General features: G+C 35.4%; 1 protein-coding gene across 2 annotated transcripts in view; it reads left to right on the top strand.

Moving 5' to 3' along the window:
* The window catches only part of POC1B (POC1 centriolar protein B), a 50,280-nt gene that overhangs the window by 4,750 nt on the left and 20,186 nt on the right, over positions 1-25,344 (top strand). The window contains exons 3-11 of one of the 2 annotated variants that reach the window (XM_017804439.1): positions 4,195-4,366; positions 5,151-5,330; positions 6,448-6,555; positions 7,443-7,558; positions 7,939-8,072; positions 8,828-8,896; positions 11,562-11,714; positions 18,856-18,942; positions 22,367-22,567. In XM_017804439.1, the coding sequence (XP_017659928.1) occupies positions 4,195-4,366; positions 5,151-5,330; positions 6,448-6,555; positions 7,443-7,558; positions 7,939-8,072; positions 8,828-8,896; positions 11,562-11,714; positions 18,856-18,942; positions 22,367-22,528 (1,181 nt within the window). In that variant the 3' untranslated portion in view covers positions 22,529-22,567. The remainder of the gene's footprint in view (positions 1-4,194; positions 4,367-5,150; positions 5,331-6,447; positions 6,556-7,442; positions 7,559-7,938; positions 8,073-8,827; positions 8,897-11,561; positions 11,715-18,855; positions 18,943-22,366; positions 22,568-25,344) is intronic. The other variant, XM_017804438.1, reaches the window with a different exon arrangement.

Raw genomic sequence — 25,344 nt, 5'->3', positions numbered from 1 at the left:
AAAAAGGCCTAGGTTCTCCTGTATGGCAGGTCATGAGTTGTATATGCAATGCATGTTTCCTCAGATGAAAGCAATTAAATGGTGTGAATGTAGACTATGCAACTTTTATACAGTTAATTTTTAGCACTTGGCAAAAACTGCATTTCCTGTAAACAACTACCTTCATGTTAAAACTGACATTCAAAGTGTTCCTTATCTATTTAAGCAATAATTTTAAGTGAATCTGCCTCTTAGTTTGAAAGTTTTTCTCTCTGTATATATCTAAACCCTCCTTCCTCCCCATGACCTCCCATTCTATTTTTGGAGTTATTTATAAACTAATTGGAAAAAAGAAAGTGGAAGCCCTGAAAAAAAAATCTTCCTGATGGGAGTAAAAAATATGGGAATAAAAGGAGGAGGGACTAGAGAAGGAGAGAAAAAAAAAGAAGAGAAAGAAAACCTACCTTGCCATTTCAAGTTCAACTAGTTTTGAATTGAGTTGCGGCAACTCTACAGAAATACTCCAGTTATATTTCAGTATGTATAGATTTCTGGAAAATCTGAAACTCGGAATGGTTTTCTATTCTTTTAGACTTTGAAAATTTGGGAAACGTTTGTACATATTTTAAACTACTGATTCTAAGTGACTTTAAAAAACTGAATGTAAACTTAACACTGAATAAATGTGGAGGGCTTTGGGGTTTCTATTAAAAAATAAAATCCAGAATGACAATTAAATGTTTACTAGTGTGCTGACTCTTCAGTTCTCTTTCTCTTGTGTGATGTATACAGTGTGTGATAAAAACTGTCATGAACTTAAACTTATGTGAGTTATTAGAAGTTCCTTGTGTTTTATCCACTGTGCTTAGAATTCCAGATTGGCTTTCTTGACTGAAGTTCAATTAATAATTGTTTTTTGCCAAGTAGGAAATCTTGCAATTCACAAACATGTTTGTATTGTGATGTTACACCTTATGACACTGAGAGTTGCAAAGTTTCTGTAAAGTGTGGGGGTTTGTTGGAAGTGGTGATATTTGAATGTTCACACACCCATCATGTGCACAGCCCTGTATTCCATCTGCCCTGTAACTCTTGCATTGAGCAATTAATTATATTAGAGATGCTTACTTTGAGAGAGGTACATCTAGGTGTTAAAACCTGCTGAGTTTGTCTCTTCTGATTTTTGCACAATTTTCTTTGTCACCACTGTGGTATTTATTGTGTGAGTGAAATGGTAATTCTGTATTACAGTAACTTGTGTCTTCATATATATGTGGGTATATATGAAAATGTATACCATAGTATACAGTCACAATTTATAAATTGAACTTTGTTTCATTGCAAATACCACACAATTTTTTTCGTGGCATACCTGAAGCTCAGATATCTGTTTAGAGATCTGCACCAAAGTGGTGTGTAAACTTGGCCTTTGCCTAAGGCCGAGTCTTTATTCTTAGGTGTTCAATTCTGTTATGACTCATCAGCAGAAAATCAAATTACCCAGTGACTTATCAGCTATACTTGCATGTGTACAGAAGCACTGATGTTTAAAAAAAAAAAAAGGCACTCGGGCTAGAAACTGGACTAAGTTGCATATTGGATTCATCTCAGTGTGAATTTTCAGCTTTCTACTTTTTAGTTGTATTTTGCGATTGATCAAATATTTTCATAGCAAGGACATGTCTCTAAACATGGTTCTGGTTGTGTCGTGTTCTCTGAGGAGCAATAGACCAGTTTGTGCAATGGCACATCCTAAAAAATTCTTATGGACCTTCTGTATTTCTTTTGTTTCAGATCCAGTACTTTAAATTAGCCTTGGAGATCTGTTCTGGACTATTTAGTGGTGATTTGGTGACTGAAAGTCACCAAAATAAAGGGTGCTGATACACTCAGTAAATGCTGTCAGAACGCATCATCTGTGCAGCCTTAAAGTACTGTGCTTCAGTAAATTGGAGAAGCAGCATTCTTATAAAGTAGGCAAAAGCCCTTAGAATGGAATAAAGAGAAATAGTGACGTTTACTTGATCAAAGTAGATTTTCATGGATAAAACTGGTTTTAAAATTAGTATTGCTGGCAACATACTATGTACTCTTGTATTTTCTGCTTGTGATTAGTTAAGGTAAAATGTTTACCATTAAGTGAAATGTTTGGGTGTTAGCTGTATGCACCAAAATCTTTTTCAGCCCGCTTGAACAGGGAATAGTTTGGCTTGGCTGAGCCTCATTAATATTAAAGGGACTGATTTCTCTGGCAGGATAGGGGCCAAAGTTCAATATAGATGTAGAGTTTTGGCTTAGAGTTTCTTTGTCTCTCCCATGGTGTTCAAATACAGAGTGACATCAGCCCGTGTGCCTTAGGAAAATATTTCTGTAACGGGTCTGTCAGTTACTCACCCTTTTCCGTGCAAATCCTGAACCTTCTTCCCTCCATCACCTCTGGGGTGGTGTTGGCTGGGCTGGAACTGCTTATTAGAGATAGTAATAGTCTTTGTGTGTCATGGTAATGGGCAGGTGGTTTCAAAAGAGACATATACATAAGGATGGAGAGAGGATGCTGTGCAAGCATAGGCAGCATAGTCCAGAGGGAAAACAAGGAAGATGATGGTGGATGTACCCCAGAAAGAACTTTAGGTCACTGCTTGTGTCTCATTAACCTTGGGATAACCCATCTGTGAGCAAGCAAGCTACAAGAAACCAGGCTTTGAATGTATTGTACTGTCATCTTTCAAAGAATATTTTCTTCAGTTTTTAGAACTGAAAGCAGAAACAGCTGGTATTGCACAGCCTTCGTGCAGTTCATAAGGTACCATAGGTATTTGGTAGTTCCTTAATTATTTGTTTTAGAAACCATCAGTCTTGTCTGTTTCACATTTCCAACTTGATGCCTTTGAATTCTATTTTAGCTTACATTTCACTTTTTCCTTTCAGATTTATGCCACTCTAGATTCCATTTTTCTGAATCAAAGTGCAAAAGAAATTCTTTCCATTAGAAAGAACCTGCTGTAAAATAGAGTTCTGAAAAATTGAAGCAGGGGGAAAATATCCTGTATTTATTTGTCAAATATAGGCCTATTGATATGGGCACAGAGATAGTCTGGTCTCATGTCTTTTAGCAGAGGCTAGTTTTTGGGCAGTAAAAATAATATTTCTGTATCAAATTCATAAAGATAATTTAATATCTAGTATTTTATATTTTAGCATTTTGTTTGAGGATTGCCTTGACACTCATGATAAGAAACTCAATTCCTTTGTGCTGTGTTGGTGCTTGAAAGAGGCTAGGAAGGGAAGAGCCATTCTCTTCATGTCCTCTTCAACTTCTAGGAGGTCTCTGTTCTTCCTCTCCCTCCTTTTCTCTACTAGGGGTAGGAATTTATAGATGAGGGATGGGTGTGTGAATACCTTGTTTATTTATGTCCTGCATACTAGCAGCAGAGATAAAGATAATAGGGATGTAAGAATATCACACATGCCAGTTTAATTCAGCTGCTTATTCCCTTTGCTGCATATAGTTTCCTGAAAATGATCAAACTCTGGTAGAAGTTATGCTTGCCTTTTCAAATGTAGATAGTATGATCCACCTGTAAAGTGACTGCAAAGAAAAAAAAGTTCTTTCTATTATAAGACTGACAACTTTATGTTGTGTTTTGAACTAGGCAAATATTAGTATTATAAAATCAGTACTTAAATAGGATTATAGAATTATCATATATGGATATCTTTAGTGTAGATATCTGAAGTGTTAGAAATCATGTCTTGAGTTCAAGTTGGCTTGTTTTTTCAGAATTAAACACTTGATCCTTGAAACAAATTTCATCTCAGAGATCAAAATGACATTACTGAAGAGTTTGTCTATTCGTCTTAGTATTTGGTAACACCAATCTGGATTCGTACTTAATGATGTGCATGGTGTTTGGCTTTGGATTTTTTGTTCTGTATCTTCCAAGTACTTGCAAGGTGGTTTGCTTAGTATGTGAGAGACCTGCCTGTTAGGTATTATCATTTACTCCTCCCAGTCTTGTGATAACCTTTGAAAAGCCTGATTTTGGCATTGTTTGCTGCCAGGCTTCTGCTCAGTCAAGTATCCATTAAAACCCAACAACTCCTCCTTCCCCCTAAGACTCAGTAAATTCACTGTTGCATCCTAATCCATAACCATTAGCTCTGATTTTTATAAGAACAGTGAAGAGACTCCTAATATCTTTTACTTCTTGCCAGCTACCTGCTCTTTGGATAGGTTTCTTATGGTGTGGAAGCTGAAGACACGATGCAGAGCTTACAGATTTGTAGGCCATGTGGAAGCAGTGACCAGTGTAGAGTTCTCACCAGATGGGCAGCTACTGGCTTCATCTTCTCAAGATCGTACTGTCAGACTATGGGTTCCTTGCATGTGAGTATAAGCGGGCAATGTTATGGTATGTGTTTCATTGAAGGGCAATGTGAATACTGGAGTCTGCTCAAGAGAAGTTTCTTTTTCCTTCCCACATGCCTGGGCTTTGACAGAAACAGAGATCAGGGAGCACAAATAGCACAGTTCTTTACTGTATTACTTTGTTCTTTACTGAATATGCTGTAGTTTCAAAAGAAAAATGTAGCAATTCAAAGGTCACAATTTCATGTGTGTAGGACTATGCTTGGTAGTATTTGTCTGGATTAAAGATTATATTTTAGTAAGGATTGCATGGCTGCACTTCATTTTGGGGAGAGAAGTGATGAAGGAAGCAAAATGGCTTTTTGGAAAAAAACTGTTTTTAATCTACTTGCCTTATTACACTGTTCTTAAATAGTAGTGATTATAAGCAATTCGAAATGATCTTAGAAAAACAGATGTTATTTTAACTTTTAAGCATTTTGTAGATTACTATATAAAAAATTCTCTTTTAAATATTAATGCTAATGGTACTAAAGGTTAATGCTTCTAGTTATTTGCACAGTTCTCTAAAATTGTGTCATATTAAATGCAATTTAAAGAATGTTATTCTAATAATTAATATTGGAATAAGTAAAAAAATAATGGTGATACTAAGATTTAGCCTCTATATGCTGCTTTTTCATTTGGGTGAGATTCTAAATATGTTAACATTGAGTTTTATGGGGTTTTAAACTCTTTAATATAATTGTAATTCATGACTTGGTGTTTGGGGTTTTGTTTCTTTTCCCCCCTACCCCCTTAGTCATGGAGAATCATCAGTATTGAAAGGTCATACAGCATCTGTTCGTAGTGTGAGCTTCTCCCATGATGGCTGCTCTCTAGTTTCAGCATCCAATGATAAATCAATAAAAGTATGGAGTGTTTGCAGTCAGCACCTTTTGTTTACCCTATTCCAACACACTCATTGGGTTCTCTGTGCCAAGTAAGTGTTATTTTTATTCTCTTGGTAAAGTAGAACTCCTAACAAGGTGTTTTTATGTCCCAAGGTAGAACTAAGGGAAGAAAAATCTGTGAAAGACAAATGATTATCTATCAGTAATAATTAAATTTTAATCAAGCAATCTTATTTACACAAGTTTTGTATATATCTCCTAGTTGAAGTTTGAAAGCTTGCTCTGTGTTAATGTATACATATTAAATCTGTTGCTGTATATTAATTCTTTTACTTTAAAGGACCAACACGGTCTTCTGTATCCCATCTTTCCCCAGTCGTGTTTGTTTTCATGCTGTATTAACTTATTTCACAGCATTCACTTGTTTTTAGATTTATTATGCGTGGTAAGGGCTTTCTCAACTATTCTTGTTTTGCTGGTTTTCCTTTTCCTTTTTGCCATATTGATGGGCAATTTGCAGCTAAGAGATGCCTGATTTAAACCTCTTGAGAAAAAAACTTAACCCTGGTGAAGTGCAGAGCTCTACAAAGTTTCAAAGTATCCAATTGTTGAAAAGAAAAAGAAAAGCTCTAGGAAATCGCATGTGGAAGTTCTTGAACAGTTTTCTAATGTCCTTGTGCAGTTGCTCAAGATGTGAAAAAATAATGCTTGAGGAAATTCTACACAAATCAGTTTTACTATTTAAAAACCTAGTCTACTAGTCTAGGAGTAATTGTGAATGCTTTGCTAACAATTTGTAAGTCTAGGGGGAACTCAGAGGAGAACATATATGTAGGTTAAAATGGAACACAAGGTTCTACTGTGTCCTCTTTGTCTTTTGCCTATAGTTTTCTATAGTAATATCCTCGGCATCTAAAGTGACATCCTTAGGCTGCTGCTACCTTCCTCCCCTACTCCTCTCTTTCTCTTGTTTATGGCTCTGTTTTTAATTGTAGTTGATTGTGAAATGAAGGGGGGAGGAGTAAGGGGAGAAGGTTTTCAGTTTTATTACTCCCTGAGAAATAGGAGACATTCAAATGTCCTTTAAATGTTACACATCTTTATTTCAAATGGGCTTTCTTGGCTCTGGTATTTTGCGACTTATGTCTCTAATGCTCGTCTAGGTAGTATCAGATGTTTAATAATGTATTCACTTGCATGTTCCAGATTTTCACCTGACGGAAGAATAATAGCATCTTGCAGTGAGGATAAATCTGTTAAGATCTGGGATACAAGAAATAAAACTTGTATTAATAGCTTCTCAGATTATGAAGGGTAAGTGTTACTAGAAAAAAAGGAGGAATGTAAATGTGTCATTTTAATGAGATTAAATGCATCTTCTGTGGTATTAACATCTGTATATGTTAAATCTGAAAATAGATCAAACTTCTACCATCCACGTGAAGTAAAATAATTTATATAGAGTTCTTCTAAAGAGGTTAACTGGCTGCACTTATCCAGCTGTTTTCCAGCAATCAAGAAATAGTCCGGGCAGAAATGGGGTTATTCTTGGATTTTTGGAATGTTTTCATGTTTTCCCTCCATTTTAATAATGCTATTTGATATTGGGTGCTTCAATAAGAAGAAAAGTTGGAGAATTTTCCATTTGTTGATGAAAACAATGTTCTGTTAGCTTCAGTGATCTGCCTTCTTTAAATATAAAAAATACTTGCTTTTACTTATATGCAGTTTTCTTAAACATCTTGGAAACAGAGCTTTAATTAACAAGTCAGTGGAATATATATCTTGTATATGTACTTTGCTGGTTTCATGGCTGCCTTCATCCTTTTTACTAATTTAAAATATTGTTATAGCTAGATATTCAGTTTTTAGACATAATTATTTTACTTGTTGCTTACAAACTCTTTGCAGCACTATCTTCTAGGGACTTTATACTCCAGCACAAACTCTGAAGATTTGAGTTGGGTCAATTATACTATATTTTCAACAAAAGCCACATTATACAGTCTGATTTATCAAGCACATCTTGTTTTCTTACGCTTATTTCAGTTACTTGAAATGCCTTGAGTTTCCATACATGTGGATTTCACACAAGTTTTTGGCGACTTAATGTTAATATAGTGGGTTTTATATATATATATACATGCCTAAATATTTCTATGGAAACACATAATCAATCTGTTTTCATTAATTATATTTAGATTTGTAAATTTTGTGGATTTCAACCCAAGTGGAACGTGTATAGTTTCTGCAGGTTCCAATCATACAGTGAAACTGTGGGATATTCGAATAAACAAGCTACTGCAGCATTTCAAAGGTAAAAGCAATGTAGTTAGTTTCATTTTCTTTACAAGGGAGCTCTTTGCAATGAAATGTGATTTATTAAGAGTATATTATTTCATTCCTTACTGGGGAAAGTGGACAAACAAGTCATATTGGCATATTTTAAGTATCTTCTTGTAGTCTCGCAACCCTAAAAATCCAATCTGAATCCTTTTTATTTCTTTGCATCTCTTAATTTTTCGAACAGAACTAAGCAAATACTTTGGAGAGTCTGCTATGCCCCAACACTTTGGTTGTTTTTCCCTTAAATGAAGAGGGCTGTTCTTTGGGAAGTAGAAAAGAGCAAAGAAATAAAGTGTACATTTCTTCTTAGTAGATATTTACAGCCTTTGAATACTGTCTTCTGTAAATTAGTTCACAGAGCAGGGGTTAACTGTGTATCATTCCATCCTTCTGGTAACTACCTCATCACTGCTTCTACTGATGGTACCCTTAAGATTCTGGACCTCTTAGAAGAAAGACTTATTTATACTCTCCATGGACACAAGGTATACACAATAATCCCCTTTAAGTGGAAATCTTAACAAATTGTTCAGTATCTTTTCAAAGAGAAAGTAGCGTTTATGCTGTTGTGTCTGGTATCTTACAACTTGTGGATGAACTTTAGTGGACAGCAAGATGTTGTATTAATGCACCTTATTACAAGTGGTTAAGGATATGCATCGGTTTTACCTGTGGCCATGCTTTTTATCTGTCAATGTTACATGCTTAATGTTAAGTAATAGCTCATGTTCTGAATTAATTAAAAATCCACTCTTGATTTTCATAATCATGTTATTTGGCACTTAGTCTTTTTGTCTGTTGAAAAACAGTGCTTTCTAAGGAGGGAGAAGCTTACAGAAGACAACTTTGGTGAAGAATGGCAGGCATTTCCTCCCTTTCCTCTTATGCAAAACAAACCGTATTTTTGATAGTGAATCAAACACATAGCCTTGAGTAATATAATATATATTTTGTAATTTTTTGTTGCAGAGTTGAAGTATAAAATCTAATGAAAATGCCACTATTTTCCTAGTATTGATTATAGTAATTGTAATGCAGCATCTAACTAAAAAGTGCAATATTAACTCTTCAATGAAATTGTTTGGCAAAAATTTCACTTCAGTAAAATTGTTCCTTATTTTATTAAAATTGAAAAGTATGTTATAGTAGGTAATGGCATCAATGTTTTTCTCTTTGCATTAAAGTACCATGATTACAGTAATAAAGTAATTTTACTGTATGCTTTTTTTTTTTTCCCCAGGGACCTGTACTTTCTGTGGCTTTTTCAAAAGGTGGTGAAAAATTTGCCTCAGGTGGAGCAGATGCTCAGGTTTGTGATATTGTCTCTTTAAATTGAATATCTTAATGTTTGTTGCAGTGGATGGGAGTTATATATAGTATGTCACAGTAACATGGTAATTACAGTGTGCTCTCATGCATTCTGTCTACCAGTGTGTTATATAGACTTTCCACTGGATGTTATGATGAGGAGCAGACCACAATATTGGCCACTTCTATTTTGAATATTAAAATAAAGGAATGATTTTAAAATAAAAATACTTTAAGTGTTGCAATTCAGTGTCAACAAAGTAGTTGTGTTGCAGTTAGTATTAAGGCCTAGCTGCTTCGTTAGATTTTGGCTTCTTTTAAAGTCCATACTCTGTAATTGTAAGAATTAAGTTATATTACTGGGGAAACTTTGGCTAGAACTGGGGAAAAATAGTCCTGTGTTAGCTTTGCTAATTTACTTCAGTGAAACAATGAAGTAATGGATTTTACATAGGGAAGAGTTGTTTGAGCATTTAAAATAAAAAAGATAAATTAAACAGCAAGTCATATAATGAATCTTCATCTGCTGTGATGAATCTCACAATTAAAAAAATAATATCAAGCTTGGAATCATCTTTATCAGGTCTTTACATTTTCCAAATGAAAGAACTTTTGTAGCACTAGGCTTAAATTTTCAGTGTGAAATGTTCCCTAATATTAGTTGTCTTTTCCATTGTTTCCTGTTACAAAAAGCTAAAAGCTCAATGTAGATACAGAAAGCCGTGATGTAGAAATTAAGAACTTTTGAATTTACCATGATTCATGCTTATATTCTGTTTCGTGGAGTTTGAAATAAATTTCAGCTATTGAAATAATAAATATTTTCAATTAAAAACTTCCGTAACATTAGAAAAAATGCAGTCTGTTTCTTGTTTTTACTTATTACTTCCAGTAGCACACTTTTCTGGAATGACTTGAAAGCACTCAAAGAAAAAGAAAAAAAAAATTACTTTCTGTCACAAGGTGTTTATTAAGAAGCACTGCCAAGATTTGCAGTTACTGGAAAAGTGAAAATGTTGTCAAACTTCCAACAGTAATTTTACAAGTGGAAAAAAAACCCAAACAAAACAGAAAACCCCAAACAGCTAAAAACTGCCCAAACAACCAAAAAAAAAACACCCAAGAACCGGGGAAAGAGATTTATTTCTTCACTCACTAATAGAATCTTTTCCATACTGAAGTTTTTAATAAGATTTTTTTTAAATTACAAAATGGAACTTAGATTCCCAAGTAATTCCGAATTGTTGACCTTACCTTTCATGAGTACTTCATTTGAGTTTTATGATGATTTGTATATTATACTTAACTTGAGAGGAAACAAAGTGCATGTATTAAACTCGGTCACATAACTGAAGAGTTATTTGGGAGCTCTGATGATGGAAAGGACCTATTGCGTTAAGCCTAACACAGCCTCCCAGTTGAATACCAGCATGCCCTGGGAATGCCTGTCTTATTTCAAACTTCCTTTGAATTTGGGGCACCCTGAATGAACAGGCATGTTCAGTGCAGTCATGTCATTGCCTTTCTCCTGCCCTGGTTCCATGCTGTAGAGCTGGTGGTGCACGGAATCATGGAGAGAGTAGGTAAAAATTTATAAGATGGCTCATGTTTCTCAGCAGTTTGATGTAGTGGTTTCATGCTGAATGCAAGAGAATGAAGATCCAGTTTCATTAGGAAGCACGTTCTTAGTTAAATGTTGAATTTAAAAAGTAGTCTTCGTAGTCTGAAGTTTAGTTACCTTAAAAAGAGGCGTTCCTGCATTTGTTGAAGTTTTTCCCTTTGTTTTATGCAAGGTTTGGTGGGAGAGGGCTACTTATTTTGGTGTAGTTTTTACTTTTCTAAGTTTAAAATGTTCATTGCTAACCACTGTTAGGTAACTACCAGTGTATATATCTTTATCTATAGTAAACATAAGAACTTTATTCTTTGGTGTTCATTTTCTGTTGGTGTATACACACATGTATTCCACAAACATCCTATTTTGCTGATCTGTCCACAACCCTTTTCCAGGTCTGCCAGGAGAATAGTTGTGGGACTTCTTGACTCACTCTGTTGGTTTACTGTAAATAAAGGACGTGTTATGGTTTGGTTTCCTGGAATATCTATAAGACTGAATGGATAGAACATCTTTGGACTACCTTTCCATTCTGTGACCTCACTTCTGCATTCGGCCATTGTGTGACTGTTGTATATTGTTTCTACCTAGAGTATAATTGGACAAGGTTCAGAAAACAGATTCCTGATGCTAAAACACTGGAACCAGGTGTTTTAGTGTTTTGTGGAACTCTGTCATTTCTCTTATGCCCTGAAACTTTCTTATTAGACCTGCAAGCCTTTATATGGGGCAGAAACTTAACGGTGTATGACCACTTGATTTGTCAGAAAAATAACTCGGTCCAGTGGGACAGAAGTTTCCTTTGTTTTGTGATTATGGACATATTTTAGAATTGTTTGTTGGGTTTTTTTTAATAGACTGAACCACATCTTTTAGACTTGAAGTACAAGATACTCTGGGGAAGTGCCTGTGTTGTAGAGATCAGACTAAGTGATCACTGCAGGCTTATTCTGATGTAGTGCTCTGTTAGTAATAACAGACTTCACTCAATAGTTATGTTTTGAGCACTGAATAGGCTTCTAGTAGTTACTGATATGATGGCTTCTTACAGGTATTACTATGGAAAACCAACTTTGATTCTTTTGATTATAAAGAAGTTCTTAAACACAATTTTAGAAGAACACATATTGATGAACCTCCTCATCTTCTTGATATTTACCCGAGATCACCTCATCTCCATGATCAAAAACTTCAGTCAGTTGAGGTGAGTGCAATAAGTTATCTAATATAGGAAGCCAGAAGCTTTTGTACAGACTGTCTGGCATTTATAGTTAAATGTGTTCTATGTATACCAGAGAGCTTTTTATTGTTATGTATAATACTTTGGGAGCAACCATAATTTATGAATCCACATTAAGTTTACTAGACTAGCTGATGGTGTCAGATTTATGCTGAAATTCCTTTCATGCTTCTAATATAAGTCTGTACATCTGATTTAGAAAAAACATAGATGACGATCTGGTTTGTGAAGTAACTTGGCAAGTGTTGCAGAAGGTATCTAAATCTGCATTGAGCTTTAGAATACTAATCAAAATACATCATTATAAGCAGGACAAAGTGACATTATTACTGAAAGTCAAATATTTGATTGTATCTAGTTGTTCCTCTTTCCAAGACCATTAGGTATCATGGGAAGATCTTGATATCTATCTAAAAGTTTAGAAAGACTTTATAGGTTAGTAGTGTGTTTTATGTCACTATGTAGTCAGATTTCATGATAACTTCATTCTTGAACTACATTACTGTCAAAGCATCTACTGGCATCCCTTGGAAGTATTGGAAATTTGGGAACCCAAGTGAAATATCAAATATTCTGTTTCATTATCTGGAAAAATCCTGTTTGTCACATTGTCTAAAAGCAGATTGGTAAAAAGTACTATGCCTTCAATGAGGCCATTGTTTATGCTATACTTGTGACTGTCCTTGATAGAGCTGGCTAGCTTCTGCATGGTGATTACCTGTACTTTTATCTCTTTTTTGATTTTGTCCAGGTGCCTCTAGTGTGGAAGAAGTGTCTCACAGATAAATCTTGGGACTTTTTGGTTGCTGTCATATACTATCATAGGACTATAGAAATTCACCATTACCTGGTTGTGTTCATATAAAATGTAGATACTGCTGCCATGGCATTTGTTTCTTGCTCAGAGTTTTAAAACATTGACATTTGGGGATACTGAGCTTTTTTTTTGGTGGGCGGGTACGTATGCAATATAAATATATGCAGTATGAATAGTATAAAGATGGCAAACACTTTGGTGGAGGAGGGGAACTGTGATAGAATTCATCACTGAGATTTCTCATTTGCCTGGTTCTATTGTCATGTTGGATGTGGAGCTTTCTAATGCTTAGCATTTTGGTCAGAACAAGAACAGGATGACTGCATGTATGACAAGCTTCATAAACAAGCTTCTGTGCTGGACTTTGATATTCATTGAAAGGTCAGTGGATGAAGTTAAGTTTGCTGGTACCAGCCTTCAGTATAGTTGGTCAGTGCCAGAACAAACTCTATCACAGCATTTGCCAGCAGATTTAAGCCACTCTTGCTGTATCAACAGTTTGCTTCAAGACCCATTCAAATTGCACCCAGTTATAACATGTGCTAAGTAAACAGTAGCTTATAGCTGCAGGGTTCAGTTGCTTTCTGTTCAGGTCAATGTTTCCAGACCTCTGCTGCTCAGATGCCTGGCAAAGATGTGACTGTACTCTAAAGCAGCTTTTCAGGTTTTTTTTCCTATTCCTAATCCCAGGTAATTGAGAAGCTCTGAAAAAGCTTTAATGAGTTCAGGCTAAAGTTAAACTAAGGCTAGGAAGCACCTCTTTGTCAATACTGAAAGGGCACATCAGGGAAATTTGATAGTTGAATGTCAAGAAATTATTTATCAGTTAGTTTTGACAGATTCACTTAACCTAATGTCTGCATTTATTCATAGGTGCTCCATAGTAGTGAAAGGGCTCTGTGGCTTTGACATTTGTCATAGCAAAGTTTTGGGCTCTTTGTGGTTTATTTTCTGGCCTGATTTCAGGATTTTAGGAATAAGGTTGTTGTATTTAGTTGTCTATTAGCATCACTGTCAGTGATGTTAATAGAAAACATCACAGTCAGTAGAATATCTTTCTCTCAAATAAACTTGAAGTATATTATATTCCTTGAGACAAAACAGTGTCTGATAGTTCCACAAAACTCATATTATTGTAATGTACTATATTTTTATATATGTAAATTAAATATTATAGTAGTAGTGATTAGGATCTCTCTTACAGCTAATTTTCAGAATTAATGTAATAATACAGTAATTTAGACAAAGTTAAGGTGAAGTTACTAAGTTCTGTTTCTCTGTATGTCTTTTCCTGTTTTTTTAATTGCCTCTCCTGTCTACGAAGGGGATATTTGTTATGGTGAGGAAGAATAGACCTTACCAACTGGACAGAAACATAATTTATCTGGACAAAACTAGCATCAGGTTACTACCAGCAGTAATATGCTTTAGTGGCACTAACTGTGCTTGAAATTTTTCGGTGTTCCATCGTCTTAAATATTTCCTCTTGTAAATGAGAAAAGGCATCATTCTAGCCCCACTGTGCTATGCTGTACTCTGGATAAGGAAAAAAAATTGTCCTTCTTTGGTTAAAACTTGTTAGTTTTTTAATACCTCAACCTCTTTCTAAGGTTGAGGCAATAGACAGAATTTTGACATTAGGCAGTTCCACCACAATATCACCCTCATCTTTCAGTGGCTCATCATGTTTCTCATATATAAGGGAAAGGAGGGATTGAATCACAGATGTGTCAGAGTGAGCTTTTGGAGGTCGTCTGTTCTTCTTGTTAATGGTACATAAAGTCAGCTGTGTCTAGTTAGAAGGCCTTGAACAAAGATGGAGATTCCCCAGTCTTTTTGGTGATCTATTCCACTACAGTACAGCAATTGTAATGACACAGTTTTTCCTAGTATCTACACCTCAGATAATATGCAGAACTGTTTCCTTTCTCTTTATTTTCTTCCTTTCTCTTCATATTTCTGTGAATGGGGTAAGATAATCGATCTTTAGAACTAAATGGAAGTAACAGTTTTCTAAGAGACTTGGTAACATATGCAAGAATTACAGGCAGGCAGAAGAGGCAGTTCAGATATGGGATATTTAAAAGCATAGATGACCATTTAAGGTTTGCTACAAGACACTACAATGTTATGTAGACATTTGAGATGTGTTATAATGCATTGCCCTGAGTTATGCTTTGATGGTTTCTTTGGCTGGCATCAGAGACACAGTGCAGTGTTTTCCCACATCACCTGTTGGAAATGCTGTTTTGAATAAAGCAGCTTGCACAAGGGCATTAAGAATTACAGGTATCACCTGGTGTCTTGCCTTTCAGGATAGTGACAGAAACGTGGAGCTAGTGTGTACTTTCACCTTTTCTCAAAACTTTTATTCACTCTTCCAAGCTATACATGGAACCATTAGTATTTGAGTCACCTTCCCTACTTTGTTTTTTTTTCTTTTGTTGTTGTTTTTTGGTTTTTTTCTCTCTCTCTACATACCTGTTTTTTTTGACACATAATTAACTTTTACAAGAACTCCTCCTCCTCAGACCAGCAGTAGCCTGAATTTTAATGAAGTGTTGAATTTCCTGTTCTTGACTTATAAATCTTTACAACTCTTCTCCAACTGCACTGATCAATGTGATTTCTTGAATATTTGAGTAAGTAGAGATTTAATGCTTATAATCATTACAATTATTCAGACTATTTGGAAATGTAAGTAAATTACTTGTTCTCTGAAGGCATCTACTTTTTTTTTCAATTGACCACAGAGGTAATCTTGGGTGACCAGCTCAAATATAGATGTCCAGCAGTATGTCTAAATTTAGCTGAGATAAATCCCAGTCATTGTATCTCTTTGACATAAGGATCTTTTGGAGTTATTTGAAAACAGTATGTTTAAACAGTAATGCAGTTTTAGTGAAAAATACTAAAAAATGCATTCCATTAGGTGACAGTTCTATTTATGAATTTCTCATATTTGTACATAATTTACCTTTTATAATCTAGAGACCTCTTTAAAATAAATGGAAGGTAGAACATAGCTTTGAGATTTGAACAATATTAAGGTACACGGAGTTTATATCTTGAGCATAAATAGCTGTTGTTGATTTAGGTGGTTTTTTTTAATCTTAAAATCTTCAGTTAGATTTTCGTTCGCTTCATTCGCGAAGCCTAGCCATGAAAAATCTTCAGTGTAATTTCATTTCCTAGATGAAGGAAATCCAAATATACGCTAGGTGGCAGTAGAAAAAAGAATATATGGCTCGCTTGGCTTGAGGGCTCCAGTAAAGAACAAAAACGGTGTTTAATGAAATTCAATGCTAATTTTCTCTTGGTATGTTTGGAGAGACTATTTCACATCACTTTCCTAGGAAATACTTTGTGTGAGAACTTCCTCTTTTAATTTTATTGACTTCATTTTTCTAATGCATGGAAGGATTTATAGAAACCTTCCTTCAAATATATTTTCTTGTGCTATGGATCAAAATGTGATAATTGTATTATCATATTAAAAGGTGATAATGAAAATACTTATGTATCAGTCTACCAAGTAATTAAAGCATTTAAATTTAAATTAAATTTAAATTGAAAACTTTTAATACATGACAGTTCTCCCTACCTTGCTTTTTAGTGTTCTGGTTTTTCTGTATTGTTTCTTAAAGTTAAATCTTTCCAAATATGTTTGGTAGGATTATTTTACAGCTAACTACACACCTTGTTAGGAAATGTCAAGTCATTTGAAACTTTCATGTTTAGAGTAATTCCATTATCTCAATTTTTAGTGCAATATTAAACACTAATATTTGTAAGAAGAGTTCATCTACAGCCTTCATGTTTTTGTGCTCATTTCTTTAGACACTTTTTAGATGCTCTGACTAGTTGCTTAATAGTTTTATATTTGATTTTTTCAAATATTATTTATGATAGTTCCTGCACCCCTAATCAGTGTTTACAGTGCTCCTCATCATCCTCTTATCTCTGATAAAGCAGTAAGCAGAACTATATGAAGAGGAACTTTCATTCCAAGTCCAGGATATGACACTTCCACATAAAGACCACATTTAGTAATACCGTATATTTATTTAGCAACCTGTATCAAGAAAAGCATTTAACTCATTCTACAATATCTTTCACGTATATAAGAAGGAGATACCTCAAAGAGGATGTTTCAAGAGCTATTAGTAATAATACTACAGTAGCTCCTCCACATTAGAGTATTGATAAGTGGTTGGTAGGCACCTGTTATCCCTCTTCTGCAGAATCCGGCAGATGCATTGTCCTCTCTTCAGCACCCAAATGATTCATGCCAGAAAACTACTTTAGTCTTAGCTGCTCATAGTAGGATTGATACTCTGATAATGCATTAATTATATTTATTGCAGGACTGACTGAATGTCAGAAGCAAATGACCCTGGGCACTGAATAAATGTAAGCTCTTTGGGACAGTTGCCTGTTTAATCTCAATAGGCATGTCATGTATGGAGGGGAAAAAAGTAAAATTTGTGGTTCCTCTCTTCTTCTTTGCTTTAGCACTGATAAAGTGGTAATCAATACCATATTCAGAGGAGACTATGTTTGATCATATTTCTGTTGAGAAGATGCTTTCATTCTCCTTTATCCCTTTATTTCTTCCAAATCTATTTGAGAAAATTGGAAGAAAGCAGGACTTGATCCTAATATCTGTATATGAGGGAGAAGATCCTAGTATCTACAAATGAGGGAGAATTTTAAGTATGCAGCTTGTGATGGCCCTGTAACAGTATGGGTTTTCTTGATTGTCCCTGAGTCCCTGCTCATTCTTGATTGATGCAAATATAATCTGAAGACAGAAAAAAAGAGTTCATGAATGAAGAATGGCTTGTTGAAACTGAAGGAAAGAAAAAGCTAGTCAGAAAAGTGAACAAGCTTAAAAACAGAATTAAGATCTCCCCTTAAGGAAGGCTTGTCATCTCTGATTTGTAAGTGCTGCAAAGTGTGAGAATCTCTCTCACCTTGAATAATCTGATAATATCTGTATTTAAATGTTTCTTTACCTTCTAGCTTGCTAGTAAGCTTTGTTTGTCTTCTTCCTCCACTTACACTTACTGAGGAATATCTTGCTTCTATTAATTTTAAGCTAAATTTCTGCATGTAACTTATGGAAATCCAAATGAACTGAATGAAAAATCTTCAGGCACTACAAGATGTTATTGCCCTCCTTCCCTGGCTACTAATTCTGGATTTAAGATTGTATTCTAGCTACTTAACAAACATGTCTCTGACCTAAAGGTCTGTATGCCAATGTGTGGACCCTAGCATCAGGGATTCTAACTTGTGGAAATAGTGCTGAAGCAGTTACTGAGGGAGCAGCTCTGGCTGAGACAGAATTTTGACCGTCTTCAGGTGAAATGTAGGATCTTCCTCTTGAAAAGGCAAAATAAAATGACCCTTGTATCTAAGAAACTTTCAGTGACTAAAATACAACCCTGTCACTAGGCCAGTGTGAGTTTTGAGGGGTTTGTTTATTTTTTTCCACTTTCAGTAGGTTGTTTGGAATTAATGTTCTTTCTGATAAGGCTGCTGTTGGATAGCTGATAAAAAGTTGAACTGAAAAAAGTTCATTTCTCGTTATTACATTAGGCTTCTTGACAATTTGAAAGTCATCTAGTCTTTCTGTGAAATTTGCCAGTTTATAAAATAATGAGAATAGTACTTCTATAAGTCATACTGTGAAGGCAAACATCTTAGGCTGTGATACACCTAGATAATATAATGGTAGGGAAAATATGCACAAATTTTTATAGGGAGGTTATTCTGATCCTTAGGTGAAACCGTAAGATAAGCTTTCTCAAACTTTATATTATCTGATATTTTGTCAATGCTTCACTTTCAGGAAAGGATATTAGTAAAATATTGCTAAAGCTACAGAGTAAGCCCTATAACCAACAATAAGCAAGTAGTCCAACTGTGATATTAAAAGCAAAATTGCAGATGTTGTGATGAGATGTCTGATCAATCAGCCTCTGACATTGTCTCAGTATTTTCAGTAAGAGTTTGATTTGTATTTGGGTAGTTAACTTATCAGAGATTTCAGTGTGATCTCCTACCTGGTTTCCACAACAGTGTTTTTCAAGTTATTTTTGCAATCAAAGTTGGGACACAACAAGTAAGCATGTCAACAGTCTGTTTGATGTAGATGACTTGAGGAACCTGAATGTGAGAACTGACTGACCTGGATTGTTAACTGTGTGCTCACTTTTTATTTCATTCTTATTTCCCTGTCTCTGCTGATGCTGAAATAATAGCATAATTCATTTTCAACAGGTTGACCCTACATATGATGTAACTGATATGCAAACACCTGATCCACCTGTCATAGAGATTAGAACCTCTTCATCTTTCAGTACTCTGGTAAGTTGCTTTGAAAAAATAAAGATATGATATAGCTGTTATCAGAAATGTGCTCTTTCTGTCCATATGAATAATCTATTTCTTTTAACAATTGTCGAGTGCTCAGAGCTCAGTATCCTAAAGTCTCAACTTAAGCTTTCTGTCACAGTTCCCAAGCCTAACCAGAAGATGGTGTAATAGCAAAGCTTTCATGTTATACTGTAATTTTACCCCATATAGACAGAAATTCTATTTATAAACCCATGCTAATTACATCTAAATATTATTGTTAAAATTTGTAGTTTATTCTCAAACACTTTTTGTAACTCTGTTTTTATCTGCAAATAACGGGAAATCTAAAGAATAACTGTCTCACTGATACAATTCCAGAAGTGCTGCTTTAATTTTTTTCCTTTTAAAGCATTTAATAGTTCTCTAGGAGGAAAAAAAGTAAGACATTTTAAGAGAGAATGATATGATTAGAGCCTTCTAATGTTAGCTGTACGTATGACATTGGTATGGCACGTGGGAGGAAAGGAAGGCAATGTTTTAGCAGTGGTTTCGTAGGAGGACAAATATGCTCTCCTGGTATGAAATCTAAAAGACATGCTGTTCTAGAATTAGGTTAAAATGAGAATTTTTCTTTTAGCTCTGAATCTGGACCTGTGAAGGTATAAACTGTATCTTAAGCAATTTTAGTTACCATAAAAAGAATGTGTGGTTGAAGGGTTAATACATATGAATAGGCAGCAGGTGTGGTTTCTGCTGTTCTGTTTTGTCATGAATGCTTTGTGAAAGGTATGTTGTGAAGGTACTATATAAAATTCTTTAAGTTCGTGATACAGAGGTTGATGACAAACCTTTACTTCAAAACAACTAATCATAATTTATATTTGAGAAGTGATAATTTAATGTATTTTAATTAGCATTTGTTTTGTTGTGTTTTCACAATGGACATGAGGTTCTTTAAGATAACGTATGTCAAAAGTAATTTGTAGACTTACAGACATCTAATAGGCTTGACTAGTAGTGGATTGTGGTGCGTATAATTTATTGACTACCTATCACTTTTAAATACTCTGTTCATTACTTACTCCTCATCACAGAATTCAAATGTATAGTTATACTGTAATTCTTTATTCCATAAATATAAAATCCGTCAATTACTTAGTCTCCATTAATTCTTTTAATATGAAAGCAATTTACAAAACTTTGCCCAGAACTCATTGTAGGAATATGTTGACCAAAATTCCCGGCCCCCCGGGCAGATGGAGCTCGTTAGCCCTGTGAGGCAATCCATCTAAGAGAAGGTCACTCTAAACAAACCTACGTTCTGAGACCCTCACTGCCACTGTCCAAGCTTGCTCGGCCCCGGCAGATGAACCTCAGGATTAAAGGGTGGGCTCAGTTCAGCGCACGCTGTGTCTCACCTAAAAAATCCACTGCGCAGGCTCGAAGGGTTAATGACCTTTCCCAAATCTTCGCTCGCGAAGACTGGCCATTATTATTATATAGATACATTGCTTTGACTGCTGTCTATCTGGCTTTACAATCTTCATTATAAAAATGTTGCTTCTAAATGCTTTTGACTGTGTCAATAATCATTACCTTTTTTTTTTCCCAATATCTTAATCTACTGTTCATCATTGATTCTCACCTTTCTTCATTTCAACATCACCGTCTGCATCTTTTTCCATCTAGAAATATTTCTGTATCTTTGTTACATGGACTGCAGCCTTAAAGACAACTGTCCTGTTCCACACCACTATTGACACAAATTCAGGAATCATTTGCATGTTTTCCTTGCCACTAGTATCCTTCCTCTCCCATAGTCATTAACACTTTCTCCAACTTTGCCAACCTACGTGGTCCTCCCTGCTTTCTAATGCCAACTCATCTTTTAGTGTCATCTTTCTGTCCAATGTCTGTCTGCTGCATTACCAGTGTCTGCTGTTTGTGGAATAATCACCTGTTTCTTAATCAGACCAGCCATCTAGACCTCTGTGTCTTGTTTCTAAAGGGTTCTGGATCTCAGTGACTTGGACCTTTTCATCTGAAGCTGGTTCAATTTTCCTGATGTATGGAGGCCCCATCTATAGAGGCTTGATGTGTTCTTCATAAGAAACAAGGGGGAAGGAGAGATGCTGGATTTTGTCCAATCACACCTTCACTGCCAGATTTCCTCTTGATACAGTTTGTCCTCACTTGAATGATATTGCTTTTGTGCATTATTTGTGTATTTTTTTTAATCCTTCTCTAACTTGAGGTTGCCAGATGGTAGTCTAATTCACCATCTTCCCTAATTCATGCCTCTCTCTGATTCCAACCCCAGTGGGTTGCTCTTTTTCTACTGATTATCAAAGGCAATCATTCTGCAGGTTTTTTTTTCCCAGCAAACATGCCAAGACCCATTTTAAAGCTGTTTATGGCTTTTTGGTCCTACTTCTACTAAAAGAACACTGTTCAAATGACTAAAAGCCTTTGATCAGGTTGACAGGTTAATTTATAAATGTTCTGTCTATACCTACTTATTCTTTTTGAAGTGTTTTGCTCTAGCTTAAGGAGTTCTTCTGCCCTTCTAATATTTGCAGTGAGAAAAATGCACTCTGCACTTAAATATCTTTAGGGGTTCTTGTTCAATGTATTTATCATGCATGTAATGCAGCAGGGTCTTAAAAATACATTGGCAAGTCTCTAGACCACTGGAAATAGCTAATCAACATATTTAATTTTTCTACTGAAGAAGAGAGAGACAGCCTTTATTAGATCATAGTCTCGAAGTATTTAAAGACTCCCAGTTTCTCTGGAATAAGTAACAACACTGAAGCTTTTGTAGGTTCTTTGTTGAGCTCCCTGAGATGTCTTCAGGAAGATTGGAAGCCTATGCAAAACCTTGCAATGTTTCATTGAATAGCTATCAAAATTTCTGCCAGTAAGCGGGCAAATGTCCATACATCTCAATCTCGTCTCAATCCAGGAAATAAGAGAAAGTGCTCTTCTTACTGAGAATCTTTTCTTCAGCTGGAATTATGTTCTGTCCTACCGCTTTATGGGAAATATGCTATTACTGCCCCTAAGATGACTTGTGACAGAGCAAAAAGGTATTACTTTTCTTCCCTTCAGTAAAGATTTGTTAATGAAAATGATAGAGTAGTACAGATTGAGAGGGATGCCTGGAGTCCTTTCATCTAACCTTTCCCTTGAAGCAAGGACAACTTGGATCAAGTTCTTAAAAGCCTTGTCCAGTTCATATGTTAATAATGTGCAAGAATGGAGATTCCACCATCTTTCTGGGCACCTTGCTCTAGTGTTTGATTGATGACAATATTTTTTTTTTCATAATATGTAGCTAGAATATCCTATTTTCCAACATGTCTGTTACCTGTAATTCACAGTGGTCCTCTAATAAGTATCTATATCTGTCTTGTTTCTATCCACCCATTAGATATTTGGGATGGCAGCAAGATCTCCATGTATCCTTTCTTCCTTGAGGCTGAACAAACCTGGTTATCTGCCTCTGCTTGTATATCGTGTGTTCCTGCCCCTTCACCATCTTGTTCACCCTCCACTGGACTTGCTCCAGGATGACAATGTCTATCTGGGATGAAGAAGACCAAAACAGGACGCACAACTCCATACATTTAAGGTGCAGTGAAGTATCACTGTCATCTATTCTTTACAATAGTCTGCCTGGAGAAGACTTGTAAAACAAGTATTTAAAAATTTAACACTCTTGATTCTTTATTATGAATTTAAAATATATGTTTAGATATTTTCTTAGCAGTCCATTTATATTTTTGAACTGTAGCTGTATGAAAAAATTACTGGTATTATCTCTTCCTCCCACTCCTCCTCCTCTTTTTAAGGAATTTTAATTTCTTGCTTCATCAAAACCAACAATTCATCACAGCTTCCCCACTTGAAATGCCTGCTTACATGTTTTTTTTTTAAATTTAGTTGTATTTTCTTGCTTCAAAGATTAAGCTAAGATATGCAGATACGAATGTTCTCGTAGAGATTTTGCTAGAAAACAATTAAATTATTGAACTACCTGAATTGTAAACAGCTTATCTTTTCAGCTTGTGTTCTAGCTTAGTTCTAAGGCCAAATCTTCCTGAACATGATGAAAAAACCTTTTTTCATCTCAAATTTACGCTGATGCAAATGCCTTTTTAAACTTAGTGAAGGGAATGTGGTCGTTGTGTCAGTGGAAAAAAACTTCAATGTGATCTTCATATGGAGTTGCTTTCTTTTGGGCTACAATTACAAAAGCATTAAGAACCTCCTGTATATTATTATGGTTAGGAAATAGCTTTGAATTTGATGATTCATTTATTCACTTCTCCCGTGTATTCCTGAAACCAGTGTACAAATGAGCCATGGATGCTTAGGTAACTAGTATTTGTGCAATGCCCTGACTTCTCCTATGGTAAGACTCTTAATATGTTGCAGTTACTAGAAATCATGCATATTCTAGCCTTTTGCACTCTGAAAATGTTCACTGAATTGGAGTCAAGGTTTGGGGTCTGGGGGTGGTGTTTCTTTCTCCTTTCTGTTTCACTGAAGACTGAAAGCATTACTGCCTCTCTCCCACCCCTTCTTCTTTGTGTTTCAAGCAACTTAAGCTTAATTTCTGAACTATTGAAAAGGAAAAATTGGAAGTTTTGTTTCCTTTTGGGACTGTTTCCTCCTGTTTCATCCTCCAATTTTAGTTTTAGTCTTGAGGGAGCTTGAGTTTTTTCAATTCTGTAAGGCAATACATTGGTAACCTCCAGTCCCTGATAAGCTGTTGGGAACAAGGGAAAGTTGATGGTGTCTGTAGTTTTTACTGACAGCAGCAGGAAATCACTGTAGAGGCTCTTTAATGTTCCATCCCCTGACCTTGCTCATGTAAACAGGATTTGGAGGAAGCAAAGCAATGTACTGTAATCTGGAAGTCAGAATGTCTGCGCTGGCTGGGAGATGTTTGCTGTTCTTTCTCTTCCAGTGCTATTTAACACTGAAAACATGACATGCTTATTTTTTGTTTACAGTACAACTTCTACAAAGTTAAGACTGGATTAATTACTGAGTGAAGAAAGATAAGGATTGTTTCTGTTTGGATCAAAAAGAACATACTAAATTTTAGAATAAAAGGTTTATCTGTACTGTATTTGTAGTAGATGTCTTGATGCAAAAAGTAGAAGTATCTGTACTCTCCATTTGTCCTGTACATGTTGCTTTTGCAGTATGTATTTCAGGGTTTAGGGTTTTTTTGACACACTGTTCTCTGTGTTTATTTTAAATACAGAAAAACCCAAACCCCACAACCTAAAAGATACCCTCTATATTTGGAAAGACAGCAATTATTAATGCAAAATTTGCATCTATTCTTCCATGTATACAATGAAGGCTTAGTTAACTGTTCTGCCTCATGGAAACTTACTTTGAAAAGATCTTGGAGTACTGTCTCTTCCTTGCATGGCTTATTACAACTCCAGAATCCTGTAGGAGAGGATGACAATAGAAATTATATCTTAAATGCTATTTTTAAAAGCTAAAAATGCTGAATATTCTCCTTATTACGCAATGTCAAATTTATTCTGATTTACATCCTTTCCTGGCTTCAGACTTACATGGAAATAAACACCAACTGTCTTCAGTGAGGTTAAGAGGAGGAGAAAAGGAAGAAAGGAAATAATAGCAATTTTATACATAAATCGTCTCCTCCCAAATCCAGTTCAGAAGGGAACAGCCAGTAGAACAAAACCCATATGTCACTTCACAGTGCAGAGTAGATGCCTTTACTGCTTGCTATAGTTCATCTGAAAGCCCAACAACTTTCTGTAGTCCGTGGATATCAAGTTTTCTTGGGACCTCAGACATTTAGCCTTTCACTTAAACTCTGATCATTGCATGATATTCGTACATTTTTCTCTACATAAGAAAAATTCCAGCACTATTCCCTTTGAAAGGGTGACTGGAATCATTGCCATTGAAGAAAAAGAGAAATGTCCTGGTTTTGTTCCTTATCCAGAACTCAATTGCCAATTAGAATGAGCTCTGCATTGAGGATTGATCCCAGCAGCAAAGGGGCTTTGATAAAAATTGACAGTTCCCAACCTCTTCCATCACCTTACGTTCCTTGCTCCCAGAGAGAGAAATAAGAAAGGCCACTCCCTTAATAGCTGTGGATTTTTTCATATGCTGCCATTCTTCTGGTTACCAGTAAATCTATATTTGAACAAACTGTCAACTGCCTGAACTCCCAATCACAAACCAGAATGAAATTTGGAGAAGCAGGATCTTTTCACACTGTTTCCTAAGTTTTGAGGTCAAGTGGTCTGCACCTTCTCCATAGATGAGCATACCAGAAAACTCTCAAACCAGCTCTGAATCTTTCATGTGAAGTCTTATACAAACATAGAATAAATACTGTAAATA

Source organism: Lepidothrix coronata, unplaced genomic scaffold (genome assembly GCF_001604755.1).
Source record: "Lepidothrix coronata isolate B3197 unplaced genomic scaffold, Lepidothrix_coronata-1.0 Scaffold9, whole genome shotgun sequence".
NCBI lineage: Eukaryota > Metazoa > Chordata > Aves > Passeriformes > Pipridae > Lepidothrix > Lepidothrix coronata.
The sequence above is the reverse complement of the archived record's forward strand: the minus strand, read 5'-3'. Positions and strand labels throughout refer to the sequence as shown.